The sequence below is a fragment of the Micromesistius poutassou genome, assembly GCF_964030765.1.
Source record: "Micromesistius poutassou genome assembly, chromosome: 4".
Taxonomy (NCBI): Eukaryota; Metazoa; Chordata; class Actinopteri; order Gadiformes; family Gadidae; genus Micromesistius; species Micromesistius poutassou.
The window spans coordinates 7,576,743-7,592,413 of record NC_140274.1 but is presented as its reverse complement, the minus strand read 5'-3'; the positions used below and the strand labels follow the sequence as shown (position 1 = coordinate 7,592,413).

General features: G+C 44.0%; 1 protein-coding gene across 2 annotated transcripts; it reads right to left on the bottom strand.

The window, feature by feature from the left end:
- Window positions 1-1,152: 1,152 nt before the first annotated feature.
- LOC311341694 (sushi domain-containing protein 6) lies at window positions 1,153-10,653 on the bottom strand. Of its 2 annotated transcripts, none has more exons than XM_084466496.1 (5): window positions 10,506-10,653; window positions 7,695-7,839; window positions 5,462-5,665; window positions 3,679-3,823; window positions 1,153-2,723 (listed from the first exon to the last, which is right to left on the bottom strand). In XM_084466496.1, the coding sequence occupies exons 2-5, from the start codon at window positions 7,786-7,788 to the stop codon at window positions 2,384-2,386; spliced, it is 783 nt and encodes a 260-aa protein (XP_084322622.1). In that variant the 5' UTR covers window positions 7,789-7,839; window positions 10,506-10,653; the 3' UTR covers window positions 1,153-2,383. The 2 variants fall into 2 exon arrangements, with proteins under 2 accessions (XP_084322622.1, XP_084322623.1); XM_084466497.1 differs by having other exon boundaries at window positions 1,153-2,720.
- Window positions 10,654-15,671: the final 5,018 nt, after the last annotated feature.

Sequence of the window (15,671 nt, the reverse complement as noted above, 5' to 3'; positions counted from 1 at the left end):
ACTTATTTAAAAGTTTTTTAAATTTGTTTATCACTTTAAAAACCTGTTGCTGTAATGAGCGTTTAAACTAAGTTACTTTACCGCTTGATTTTCGTGACATTTCTTTATGTGAAATGCATAAAGCACTTAAAATATAAAGTAAGTCTGTCAAGAGGCCCCCAGAGCTCCAGGTCATCACGGGGCTGGTCTGACGTTCACCAACCATGGCGAAGCAGCTTTTAGTTTAGAACTTGCAAAACATGAGGAAACAACATCGACACTTTATACCTTTAAGTCTTTCGTTTAAGTGTTATGTACGGAAGAGGATGAGAATAAAGTCAGAAAAAAAATCTGAGAGTAAAGTCTGAGATTAAAGTCAGAATTCTGTGAATAAAGTCAGAACTAAAAAAAAATTCACCATTGACAATTTTAAATGGTTGCATTTTGTTGTTGTATTAGTCATTTAAATGTCTTCAACGCGTGATTCCTATGTGTAATCCACTCTGGATGGCCTTTTATTGTCTGACGGGTAGCTGTCAGGTAATTAGCTTGTTGTTGCTGTCCTCAGATCATTAATAGAGGCTAACATTAGCTTACCGAGTATGGGACTTGTGCATTCCTACAACATAATTAACCCAGTTTATACGGTCCCACATTACACAGAGCACCACAAATACAAACTAATGTTTCCAAAACACTGTCGTTCCCGCTGGAGCTTAAAGGGAAATGGGTTGTTGTTGCATGAGGCATTGTGCATTGATTCAGTTTAAAGACGCCTATTAACTCACTTCAAACCTAACAAACAGTTAAAAATTGTTTGATCCGAGGAGATTGAATATTTAACTTATCATAAAGTTACTGACAGATATTGTTAGTGGTGGTATTTATAAAATGTGCGTACCTTTTGGTTAACTCATTGCTGGATGGGTGTGGATGTTTATAAGGAATCCGTCTCTTCTGATGGCAGCTAGCAATTGGCTCGAAGACGAAATCTATTAAACTTTCATTCCCACGGCATTATTTCACATATTGCTCACAACCTATTTTATTTACTTGTATTTATTTGTCCGTGTAGCAAACTAAACTAGTCGCTTGCCTGTTCGCGGACGGCAAGTCTTCAAATTGGCGGCTAGGCACGTCGTGACGTCACATGAAAACTAAACTCCCCACAAATAACATTAAAACTGTCCAACTTTTATTTGTAACATAATTACAAGGTGTGCATCAATACAAATTAGAAATAAGTAATATACATTTTACCATCAGTTAAACAATATACATAGCTGTTTTTCTTAAATTCCAAATCGACCACAATGTACATTCAGGTTTTCCCGCCATGTCTGGTCGCCATGGTGACGTCAGCGATCATGTCAAGGACCGTTAACGCATGTAGTCGGCGCCTGCATACATAATATACTGTATAAAATATTATAATACAAATATGTCGGCTTGTGAACTCAATCAAGTATTGATTCAAGGTGAACTTTAAATTATTAAGTATAATTATTGGCTGTATATCATTGTCAAGTTAGGCCTATTACTGTATGGGTTTCAGATTCCATACAATATTGTATACATTCTTTGATTTAATAAAAAAAATTCATATATGAATAACAATTGAACTCAATGAATGCAGTGGGAACAACTTTATAAGGGCTACAGCATTTTGGTTCCATTGGATGATCCAAATGAAGATATAGGATAAATCAACTTTAGTCCTTGAATGTTGTACTATTGCAGCCGGGCAACTATTGTTCTGTGAAGCTGGTGTGAGCTTTGATTTTTATGTTTCTCTTCAGAGGGACTTTGTATTGGAAACAGGAAAACTTTCCATCAAGGCCTCCAACCATCACAGATGGGAATTCTAGGCGTCTCCAGCAATCTGCTGAAAAAACAATGGACCAGTCTATATTCACAAAGTCCTAATACACTCACACTCAAACACTAGATTATACATTCAGACGTCTGACTGTCTTTTTTTAAGTTTTAATCTTTCACACACTCAAAATTAAAAGAATACCTCAATAATTACAATCAATATCATTTAAGTATTTAAGTGCGTGTGTGACACTCAAAAGTCAATCCAAAGGTCACCTGGAGCACCTGCCTGATCCCTCTTAGAGTTACAACTTTACAGCCAATCGAGAGCTTATCTAGGACAAAAAAAATCTGCCATCCGATAGGACGCTAGGTCCATAGTGCTGGTGGCCTTCTGGCCGACCAGAGAAAGTGCTGCAGTGTTGTTGTGGGGGCCATGTCTGACTGCTGTGTAGACACAGAGTCAAGCATGTCCTCCGGACCGCTGTGGTCAGCACTAGTCCATCTCCCCCCCGGCTCCATGCCTGCTCAATGCACGTTTTATGTGCGACCAAACAATGTGACGGAGCCCGCGTTGAGGTCCCCTTTAAGGGTCTTTGTCGTCCAAAAGCGTGGCTTGTGATTGGTGGATCTGTCCGCCGCTCATCCCTTCCTGGGGGCGTGGACGCTGGATCTCCTCGTAAGGAGGCGGAGGGTTGTCAGGGCTTTCACTCGACAGACGGGGGCGGCGGCTGCCCTCCGATTGGTCGTTGGGAGATGATTGATGGTGGTCGGGCACCTCCTGAGCCAGTAGGAGCTGGGTCGGGCCGGGCCCCGGGCAGGAGGGCAGACGCTGACCCCAGCTACCGTAGACGGCTTCCTCGTAGGAGGGGAGCGTCACGGGGAGACCGTCCACCATCAGGTCCATCTGGTCTGAGGAACGCCTACTAGAGAGAGAGAGAGAGAGAGAGAGAGAGAGCGAGAGCGAGAGCGAGAGCGAGAGAGAATTATAGCAGGCCGGATAGTTCTCTCTTTGTTATTCTGATGAAGTGTCTGGCAGCAAAAAGACTAAATGGTAAACGCCCACACAGGCACTTAAACACACCATCATCTGTTAAACACACAAAGATCAGAGCAGACGCTCGTGGATCAAGTGACACACAGTCCCTCCCTCTCACACAGTCCCACAACGGCCTCACACAGACCCGCGAGAACAGGAAGAGAAACTGTTTCAAAGTGATTGAGGAGTGTTTGCAGATAAGGTCAAGAGAAAATACATAAGTCAGCACAAAAAAACAACCCCCCCCACACACACACAGAGTGTAAACTACTCTGTTCTCAGTTCTCTCTGCTCCCTGACCTTGATTATCGGATGAGTAACCAGGCTTACCCAGAATGAACCTGGGCGATCTCAAAGGTTATGTTACAACGGGGAAGCGCTGGTAGATTCGGTGCTGATTCTAGTTTCACTTTGTTTGTGTTTTCAGAGGAACTGGATCAGGTTCAACTGGTTTGGTGGGGGCCCGTCGGTTGGGAGCAGGGGAGTTATGTTCGGTACAGATGGTGAGGCGATGAACATACTGACTACTCATATTATGGCTGCACATGATGACTCAAACTTCCAATCAACAGTTGACGTGATATAAGACAACTAGCACACATCAACAAAAGAAAAATCCAGCACACACCCAGAAAGTGTTTTTATATTCAAAAAAAGCATTTCTTATCTCTGTAGGTAGTCTGTTGCTTCTCTAAAACTAATAATAAATTATGTTAAACTGCAACCATTAACAGACAAAAAGGAGCAAATTCCATTGTGTCCTTGGACACAGGGTTCATATTGTGTTGAAGAGCAAAGTCAAATATACTTCAAAGTATCTATCTAAATGGGGAGGTCCTTACCCGTGTGAGTGACAGGGGTAGAGGCGGGACTTGATGACCATGCAGGCGGTGGTGGTGAGCAAGAAGATGGACACGCCCACGGCGGTGGTGGCGATGCTGGGCATGGTGTGGCCGCTCTTGTCCTCGTGCTTCATGTTGTACCGTTCTGTGGAGACAGGGGACGTACATGTTCACACATTCATAATTTTCTTTCGTAAACTTTGTTTGTTCAGTTTTTGTTTTTTACTATAAAAGTAACGATTTTTGAGGGCAAAATAGTTAACAATTGATAACTACTAATTGCCTATAAAAATATGTAAGGAAATAACAACTTAAAGTAAGACTATTTTGCAACAATTTGCAAACAATGTGCATGTGCATGTTTGCTTGGTGTTGCAGGATGTTGGGGTAACTGATAATGCAGGCCCTTCCTTGAGGCCTGTTTGAAAGTGTCATGATAGACCGATTGAAGAGGAAGTGTCGCGTCTAGTGCCGTAATGGGGCAAGAGTGCGTTGGTTGCTTTGGTTGGGCCCACTTCCTCTTGACTGGGTTGCAGCTTCCTGTGTGTTTAGTTGCAGCCAGTGTAACTCATAATGTATCTTATAGTCTTGTGTAAAGCTGGTGTGTGTGTGTGTGTGTGTGTGTGTGTGCGTGTGTGCGTGTGTGCGTGTGCGTGTGCGTGTGTGTGGTGGCCCGTGGGATGGCTGTGTCAAATCAAATATAAACTAAAACCCATCAGACCAACTTTGAACTTACAACCTTAAACCATGACAGTCAGTTAAAATAAGTTTTCTAGTTGAGCTCAAATGATATTAAAAAGATGTAAAGACTTAAACTTTCTTTAGTCTGAATTAAATTATGTAATTTAGTGATTTATTATTGTCAGTAATCGACTTTCATTGTTCCGTGTGTACATGATGGATGCCAGTGCATACAGCAATAAACTAAGCAATGAAACAAGGTCATGGAAGCACCAAACAAGGACACACTTTGAGGCATTAAGTTTTGTTTTACAATAACAAATCCCTTTGTGTGCGTACATGTGTCTTGTGAATTCTTATGTGTGTGTGTCATTCCGTCTGGGATTACTTATAAACAATGACATCAGAGTCAACTGTTTTCATCACTTTACAACACAGTGACTCATAAACATTTATCCCCCTACCGAAGGCGGGAGCAGCCAGGAGCTGGAGAGGAAACAGACCTAACAGAGGACGGGGGATTCAGCCACCACTCTCCTGCCTGGGTGAATGACCGTGGCCTGCTACAGTCTCACCCATACAGTACCCCGATGATACCAACATGAGTCAGCATAGCTGTAGCTCATATAAGACCTTTGTTGCCCGGTTACCATGTACAGAACTCCCGAAGTTTCCCTGGAACCCGGGCCGAAACCGTCCCTGAAGACATTCCAGTCAGATTGGCGTTCCCTTCCCCTGACTTCCATGTTTTTATGATGTTGTAAACAGGAAAAGACGCTGGGGCAGTTACACCCTGTGGGTCATTAGTGAGTTTACATTGGTATAATGCTATGTGGACAACAAAGGCTCTATTCACCATTTTGCTGACACGATTGATATTTCTAAATGTATTTCGGTCCTAATTACTCTTTTTTATATCAAAACCAAAAACCAAAAATAAATTCCATGTCTAGCCACAACAGATGTAGTTTCTACGTTGGTTCTTCCCCTCGCTGGGAAGCCATAACCATGATGGCATCCGACCTGTAATGTCAAATGTCAAAATGTAAATGTCAAACGTCATGGATGTGGCCTTAGGCCACGCCCTCCCTTCCTGTCTCACCTTTTAAAGGCACGCAGGGGGGTATGGAGGGCACCCATCGCTCATGGCGGCACCGGGCGCTGCGGACCTTGCCGGGGATGTGGAAGCCCGGCTCACAGAAGAAGTGGATGGTGGTCTTCTGGGGGAAGCCCCGGCACGGCGACGACTCGCAGCGGAAGCCCCCGTGCTCCGGGACCACCGGGTGGCTGCAGTTCCCCAGCCGGCCTGCAGGGAGCAGAAGGTTGGGCGACCCGGTTATAAATGTGTTCACACCAGACTCATGTCCCAGAGGGAATACTCAGGGCGGTAGAAGGTAGAGGACAGTAGTGGAGGTAAAAGAGAAAAATATGAGATAAATAAGAAAGTAGAGAAGCAGGTACAAGAATAAAGACATACAAATGAATGTCATAGTGAAAGTGTTTCATTAATAAATGTGCAAGGGTAATCTAGATATTAAAAATAAAACATATATGACCAATACAAATTAAAAACACAAAAGTTGCAAAGGTAGTACAATTCTAAAAAGCCATTTAAAATGAACAGAGTCAATCTATAAAACGCAAAATACAAATCATTGACAGCTCCTCTTCTGTGAAATGCTTTTGGGGTGTGATTGTGTCAGCAGTCTGATTGGGTGAGCATAAAATTCAAACATTCTGAATATGAAAAATAAAATGCTGAGCCCTCTGAAGATCCAGATTCACTTGGTGATGTGTCACATCGTGGAAGCAAGAATATCACATCTTCAAAGAAATGCATCGAGGTCCAGCAAAGCATTTCAGTAAAAAAGTGTGACCGACATATTATTATGTTTGGAACAGCTAGACTGAAATACTAGTTTGGACCAGCTGGACCGCAGGGCAACAACCAGAGGAGGTAATGCTCAAAGGGGAGACGAGCTGGAGGGATGTGAGTTTGAAACCATGAATAAAAAAAAAGCAGGGACAAGCCTACCTCCTCTACAGACTGGAGGGGCAGACTGAGGATTATGGTTAGGTTAGAACCATACTCCCCAAGCACAACCTTTCTATTACGTCCCTCTCAACAGCCACATCCCAATTAAATTAAATAATATCAAATTATATTATATTCCATTCTAATCCAGTCTATTCTATTCCACAGCATTTTCAATCAGTCCATTCTCTATTCCATTTTATTGCAGACCCTTCCAGTCCATTGTTTTCCAGTGATCTGTTTGGACAGTATAAGTGGGATGGTACTGGGGGCTTTCTGGCTTTCTTTCTGCCAACAGGTCTGCATGATGTCATATCTGTGCTGTTGTCCTTAGCAACTGCTCCATTAGAAAAAGGTCATTATTGTCAGAAACCGAAAACCTTCCATCTTAATTCTTAGTTTTTGCATAGGTTTGTTGATTTGTTTGTATATTTCCATACCATTTAAACTGTGTTACCCCAGGAAAGTTTTTTAAGCTTGAAATACACAAAGGGGTTTGTGCAACGCTGAAATTAGACATTAGGGGATTTACCAGTAATGCTTTTGTGAATAATTAACCCCCTCATATCTCTGAACACAGATATTAATGCAAACCAGATTCCCTGGCTGAACGAAAGTTGTGTTTCACTATCTCATAATGGTTCATCGTGTCATCCATGTCATCAGATCAGAGACCAATAATGTGCAATAATGTTGTCAGTTCAGTAAAGCTCTTGGAATCATTTTCTTTTCCTTTTAAAAGAAGGCTTCACATTAGCGACGCAGTATTCTCTGTGACGTGTGTATTGTCATGGTGACAGGGACTTTGAGAAATAAGTCTTATTTTGTGTTCTTTGACAAGCTGGTTGTTTTTTTTCCAGATTTTTGGCTCTCCTCTCCCGCCGAGAAGAAGCAACGCATAAACAAACGAATGATGCAAAACAATGAAAGGAAAACGTTGCCAAATATGTTTTACAATGTCCAAAACATTCAGGCATTGGGGACCCTGGATTAGTGCCAACAAAGACTTAGGGTCAGAGGACAAGGTTAAAGGTCAGATTACCCCTCCATGAAAGACTTGAACTTGGACTTTCAAAAGGTGTTATTTGAAAAAAAGACTATTACACTTAAACAGACATATTCTGCCCCTTTATGTTTGTATTATTTTCATCCACTTATGTTTGTGTGTCCATTTAGTGTGTATATAGAAATGTGTCTCTATATACTGTATTGTGTTGAAGAGTGTTTCATGAAAGTCATAAAATAAACTAAAAAGAGTCAGAACCAGCCCAAGGTTAGGGGCGGAGGTCAGAGGTCGTACCTGCGGAGGAGTGTAGCCAGGAGGCCAGGAGGAGCAGCCGGAAGCAGAGCGTGACGTGCGCACACAGCCACGGATGACGGACCGGCGTGGACATCAAAACACGCTTTCTGATGACACAACAGTCAGAGAGACGCTCGCCTGTCCCCTGGAGAGAGAGAGACACACACACACACACACACCGTTTAGTGAGTGAAGCTGAGTGCTGCCTTGACACTCCTCAGAGAGTTTGATGACTAATTAATTACATTTGTTTGTCATTTAGATTGTGTTAAAGATTATTCAACTAAGATTTCTTCTAAATCGTTCAGATTTTTCCTATAAATGTGGACATTGCATATTATTTTCGAATGGAAAATAACTATGGTTATTATTAGATTATAATTATAAATATAATTAATATGATTATAAATAGAATTAATTTATTGAATTTATATAGCGCTTTTATCAGCTTATTATCAGCCTAATTGTGTTGTATTCTATTCCTTCTCCTAGCTATCTATTCTACAACAGCTCAAGTGACTGTCAGCCAGCTGACAGTCACAATCTCTCTCTGGGTCCAGAGTTTATTTTCCTGTGTGTGCATGCGCACAAGCGTATTGTTACAGATCATCCCCGCTCACACGAGTGGTTGGTTGAGTTTGTGGCATGACCATCATTTAGATTTCCAGTTATGTGAGGCATATAAACATGGAACTAGATCTTCATCGATCATCGTCTCATCAGGTCTGATCTGAATGCCAGCCAGCAGACAAAACACCAACCTGGTCTGGATAACAACTTCCACCCTGCCATGGATATCTAAAGGCCCTGATAGCACAGGCCTACTGTCTCTATAGACAAAAGAGTGAGGATGGACCGGGAAGTGGGTAGAGAGAGAGGGAATTAAGTATAGCAGATGACTTATAGGACCTACAGCGTGAGCCGACAGGGAGCGTTCAATGGAGCAGAACCTGACTCAGGTTCCCACAGTGCTCATCGGTTCGTGTTTGTGCTTGTGATTTGACAGGCTGCACGGCCTCGGTGTGTACGCCTCAGCTTGACGCGTCAGCTGAGCAAAGATCTGTGTCTTGGGTCCGGACAGGAATCTCCTGAGGAGTGTGAGCTCAGCCTTAGCTGTTCATTCACTTTGTCTTGTTGACCGATTGCGAACAGTAGGCCTAGTGTATTTGTGGCGTGTGGCCAAAGTGAAGTGGTTCCGGCAGAGTACCCACTGCACACCAGGGCTTGAAGCAAAGGGTGGTGCTTTCACTTTGGACGAGGCCTGTGGCATGAAAACAAATTAGATTTCGTTGACCAGGGTATTCAGGCTCCGAGCGCCCTAAAGTCTGCCACCTGGAGAGGCTGCCACCTGGGGACCCGCCGAGCCCGCCACCTGGAGAGGCTGCCACCCACAACTCCAGGCCCGGGTGCTGCCCCTAGGTGAAGGGTGCCGTGGGCGAGACAAACTAGGGTGCAGATGTCGTTGGTCTGGCTGCGTGGGAACGTGTTTGTGTGGTTTTACTTCAGCCTTGATTTAAAAGACAAGCAAGCACGCACGCACACACACACTGAGGCAAACACACAGATGCACCTGAAAGTTACACTCATACAATTATGTTTGCACACACTCACAGAAGCACATGCACACAGACACAGCCACATACACAAAGCATCAGGAGTTTGACAAGTATATGCAATGCAACACACACACACACACACACACGACCAATATCTGTATTGGTTTCATTTTCATATTATGCTTTAAATAATGTTTAATATTTTTTTGTGTATTCATGTTCTTTATAGTATTTAGCTTTATAGGTCTGGACAGCTTTTATTTAGCAACGTCTTTAATTTTAGCCCACATTTTCTGCCTCTCTGCGGAAGCTCCACGGTAGACTATCATTCCCTGTCACGAATACAGCGTTCCTGCCAGGGAGAACATGAAGGCAACATAGTGGAGCCTTCTGTGGATGTCGTGGGCAGAAATCAATGAGACAGCGTTGTAGAAAGACGCCCACTGACTGGACTTTAAGACGCCACCGAGCCGTCTTTACAGCCAACGCTCAACCGTGGAAAGAAATCCACTCCCCTCAGCTGAAGCGACTTCGTCGAGCGTCTGTCGGTCAGACTGTGTGACGCGCGCCCCTGTTTGGACTCCTACACCAAGAGCCAAATAAATACCAACCAACAGGTTTTTACTTAGCTTTTCGTGTAGGCCTAGCTCTACTTCTTTACAATAATCAAGTACACACACCTATGGGTGATCGGTGGTCTACAGATGATGTATAGCGACTAAACAGAGGGGACCCTGTTTTACAGTGAAAGGGTGCGTGAGGGTCCTCGGGAGCACCATTGCTCCCTCACACACCAAACGAAACCCACTGATAGCGATCAGCGGGTTTCTTTGGTGGCGCTTATGAGTCAAACCAGCGGAGAAAAAAAAGAGAGAGCTGCAGAAATCCCGCATTGTTTAACATCTATAGCTGAGAAAAGCACGGAAGGTTCACGAAAACCGACCAGAGACCAGAATACAGAAAACATATAATGATGGCCACACATGGACACTAAATAGAACTACATTGGGCTATATAAAAGGGCTATATAAAAGATCTCAATAAGATGTGACACGAAGAACAGCAACAAAGCAAACATCTTCATCTATTCATATAAATCTATATTTCAGTGGATACAATTAATTATATATATTTTGGCCCGGCAGCCAACGCGTTGTCCGTCCGCTCCCTCCCAAACACTTCCAAATTCCCTTCGGAAAAGCGCGTGGATATCACAGTATTCTTAGAAATTTCCCTTTTATAATCATTCGCTTACCAGAAACCAAGCAGGCGGAAGAACGGCTGGGTTAGGCTCCTTTAACTGCGCGTCTGGGGAAATCCTTATGGAGTATCGCGGCTGTATTGTGCGCTCCAGCGTATAGGACTAGCGAAGTCTGAATGAATCGGTTCTCAGCAACAAGTGACTTAACAGCTCCGCTGGCCTCAGCGATCAGCTGGCTGCCAGGACAGGCTCCACTTCTGCTTTGGTTTGTAACCCCGCCCCCTCTTCTGTTCACCACACAGTCGGTCATATTCTGGAAATGCTGACAAGCGCGCGCGCGCGCGCACACACACACACACACACACACACACACACACACACACACACACACACACACACACACACACACACACACACACACACACACACACACACACACACACACACACACACACACACACACACACACACACACACACACACACACACACACACACACACACACACACACACACACACACACACACACACACACACACACACACACACACACACACACACACACAACTAGGAGGGTAAATTGGCGACCTATCTCTAGATTGTTCACGTTAAACAGCACCGAGGAACACTTGGAAGAAAATGACTGCCTACTCGGCCTGAAAAGTGTTTACTTTAAGCACTTTTAAATACTGTATATATTTTGATTATTTAGGAATGAAAAGTATAAGCATTGATAAACCCGTCAGAAAGGTTTGATCCAGTTGTGGTTGAACTACACTGAAAAATATATTCATATGAAAATTGGAAATTTAAATTATACTAAAAGAAAGTTAAAATCTTAATATTTTCTTTGGATTACTTTGGAAAGATCAAGACAGATCAAAAATGTATTATGGACAGAACCTGTGCAAAAATAAGAATGTTCCGATCAGACGGGCGCCGCTGAGAGATGAGGTCATCCGTTAAGTCAACCTCAACATCAGCTCCCGTTTTCAGGGTCACATTTTACCAATTCATAAAAAAATCTAATAGTTATTTCAGGAATTAGGCTAAAGGGCCAAGCTAAATCAAAACATAGCATTTTTTATTCTTTATTAGTTGTAGATCAATGCATTTAACAATGACAATGTGCTATAAAAAACAGACAATTTACAACTTTTACAAAAAACTATTTGCAAAAAAAATGAAAGTCAGCAAAGTGTTGTTTTTTTTTCACGCCAGTGGAAAGAACAGAGGAACAGAAAATGTCAGGTTTGGTTGAAAACAACTTTGATTAAAATGTCTATACTGTATGTCTATAATGTCTATACAGTACGTCAATACTGCAACAGATTAAAACCAACAAAACAATTACACAAGCGAGGTGTGGGGGTCAAACCCATAACAGTCTGTGTGGGGAGAATTCTTTTCCCACCACATAAATACACTTTCCATAGTACAGTTGGCTGATTGGTCAGCAGTGGTCAGGGTTCTCAATAGGTCACGTCACGAAAAAGACCCCGCCTCCAATAGTGCCCTATCTCCTGTTTCTCAAGAGGCAGACCATTATGAGGACCAGGAGAAGCACTTTGTAGTGCACTGCTTGAAGCTGAACCAGTGACTCCAGCGAAGAGGCTGCACACCTGGCTGTGCTAGCTCCCAGATCCAAGTGGTTAAGACAGGTCAGTCGCTCAAGGACTAGAGAAGGTTCTCCACTTTTCATTGTGATGAACCTATATTGGTTTTTGTTGTAGCTACTGTTAAGGCATGAATTCATTGTGCAGCTACACAACCACACACACATAAACACACAAAGAAGTGGAAGTTGTGTTAGTTTCTGTTCTTCTATAAAGCTCTCACCCGTCAGGCATTCAACAGGCCTGTGGGCTGACCACGCTCCTTCAACACGTCACATCTTACACAAACGCTGTGATGATCTGATGTGCACTTAAAAGTCACTACGGCATTTCCACAATGAGTCCTTAAATACAAACCCTCAGGGGACTTATACAATTGTGCTTTCTGATTGGTCAAAGTTAGTGTCATGTGATGCCACAGGGTGGTCACTGTGACACAAGGTTTCTACTTAGTGTTTTGTTAGGGGCCGTCTTGAACAGCGAGACCTTAGCTTCAAGGTGCGGCATATGTTGGATCTATGTATGCTGGATGAACGGTGAATAGACACCGTCGTTACGCAGAAAACATCAGAAGAAAAGTTGCAGAATGTACATTTGGCTTATGTGGTTGAAGAACATATTTCACGGACAGCGTTTTGTTCACCCGCAGTAGAGGAGAGCGTGGTCAGTAGATTCCTTTAAGATTACACTTGTGGGTAAATTGCAAAGCGCTACACAATTTCAAAGTCAAACTTCCAGGAAAAAAAAAAAAATCTTTCAAAAATGATAAAGATCACTCACCACACAGCAGACTACAGATGGCTATGCTTAGTTCTCATCCAAAAGCTTCTGGTGAGGAATCTCAGAACGCAGTGTCGAAATTCAAAGGGTTAAAGGGCTTTTACTTAATCATCACCATGACACTCTCTCGGTTGCGCAATCGTCTTCAAAAATAGAACAATCCGAATGTCCATTTCAGGATACCAGTGTACACTGCACCATGACGTCACCTACTCCCCAGCGTCATTCCAGTCTCTTTCCTTCTGCCATTTGGCTCCGGCCATGTTGGCAGAACACATGGACACCGCCCACTCAAAACATCGCCCCCCGCCCCCCCGCCCCCCGGTTCTGTTTCACTATCGGTTCTGTTCTGTGTTTCATGTTGATGAGCTGAATACGAGTCCATACAGCAAGGCTAAGAAGCAGACGGGGTTGGATGAGACAGGACCACACACCACGGTCGGTCATGGGACGCGTGGTCGTCATATGACACACCCCCTGTGGTCCCCCTGTGGAGACCACAGGCCTCCTGACCGTACTGCCTGTCAGACAACTCAAAGGGTCAACTCATGTCCAGCCATCAGAGGGGGAGCGGGCCGCCATGTTGGCAGAACACATGGACACCGCCCACTCATACAACCCATCACCCCCCCACCCCCAGCTTCTGTTTCACTATCGGTTCTGTTCTGTGTTTCATGTTGATGAGCAGAACACGAGTCCAGACAGGAAGGCTAAGAAGCAGAGCGGGTTGGATAAGACACGACAACACACCACATGCTGGGAGGGGAGGTAGGTCACAACACACCACACACTGGGAGGAGGGAGGGGGGGTGGGTCGGTCACACCACGGCACACACTGGGAGGGTCGGGTCGGTCACACCACGCATTGGGAGAGGACTTCGGTCATGGTCGTCATATGACACACCCCCTGTGGTGACCACGGCCCCAGGCCGAAGGAGACCACAGGCCTCCTGACCGTACTGCCTGTCAGACAACTCAAAGGGTCACGTATGTGGTTTACAGAAGACAACTCGCTGCGACGCGTGTTCTGCGTTTCTAGTGCACGTTTCCCTAGCGTTTGGTGATTACTGGGGTGGTCCTCTTTGTTAATATTTGTACTCGTCCTGACAGCCATTGATATGTGTGTGGTTCCCCAGTTACATAGTGTTCAACAAGGCCCAAGAATTTACTGAAACTCTCTTCAGAGAGGGAAATACAACTGTTCTAAAAACAGGATAATCAGCAATACATCTACCCAGTCCATGGCTGTTGGTATCCAGCAGTGACAATGGCTACCACTTGGTGCAGAGGGTCAAGATCAAGATCAGTCTACCCAACTGACTGCCCTACCATCTCCAGCATTTGATCAACTCTTCATGGGGAAAAAGCTCTACCTCTGCAGTCCTCTGACAAGATTAAATTAAATGATCTAACCTGCTGCATACTGAGCTCTCCAACAGAACCGGTTGGGCAGATTACACGGAAACTTGGAAGCAGGTAGGTAGATTAGAGTTGAACAAACAGTGAAATCAGACGACAGGGAAAGCATGTTAGGATAATAATAATGATGTGATTCATGTTTGGGATAGGGAATATTATGCAGAATTCAAGTGATCCTACCTCAACCTACCCAGATGGCTTTATCTGCAGTCTGGCACCATAACAGTGAGGTAGTGAATCACCACCAGCACCACAACAATGCATGACTGGTTTAGCCCTCTCTCTGACCCACTTCTAACGCCAGAACAAAGTGTTCCCCAGGTGTTCAACGCCCCCAAGACATCTGGTCCCGTTTGATATGAACAAGCGCATAAATTAACTATTTCACCCACATGGTGATCACCATGTGGCGTAGATTAACAAGGGCCAAGCCCAACATGTGGATCCAAGCCAGGGATTCACAGAGCCCACCCCGCTGATCTGTGTATGTGCATCCAGACAAAGAAGATCAGAGTTGTGGATGAAGGAAGTACAAATTATATACTGTGCAGATTCCACACACACACACACACACACACACACACACACACACACACACACACACACACACACACACACACACACACACACACACACACACACACACACACACACACACACCTCTAAAGTTGAGTCTGGAGCAGAGTAAGGCAGGATTGGTCCTTTTTTAAACGGTGATAATCCATTTGGAAGACATCAACCACTCCCACATGTTATTTTTTTGTTTGGGGATTTGGTATGGCCCCTTGACGTCAACAGAACTGCCAATCACAGGGACTACAGCTGACTACCATGGAAACAAGAGACGACCCTCAGACTGACAGAAGTCAGGAAAGAACAGAGCGCAGTGGATATGTTGGGTTAAAAATAAAAAGAGTACAGCAGAAGATATGAAAAATAAGAGTGAAAAAGTGAATATCCCAAACCTTCTTTTTTAAAATCATTTCGTTAAAAACCAAATGCAAACTACAAAACAAACAGGAATGCCCTTTCTCATCTGTCTCATTTTGTTCTCAATCAGCAATGTCAAACTTTTCATATCATTGTCGTGTTTACTCTGCCCGATTTCTTTGTACCCCCACCGCTGACACTCTGTACTTCAATGGGGTTTTGACAACATTTTCTTAAATATTCTAACAGTAATCCTAAATCCGTTAAAGGTCAACTATCTAAAACCATACAACAGAGTCCATGTACAGCCTCCACACGGTGAGACGCACCTCACTGGGAGTGAGCCGCCCCTCACTGGGAGTGAGCTGTCCACCCCTCACTAGGAGTGAGCTGTCCACCCCTCACTAGGAGTGAGCTGTCCACCCCTCACTAGGAGTGAGCTGTCCACCCCTCACTAGGAGTGAGCTGCACCTCA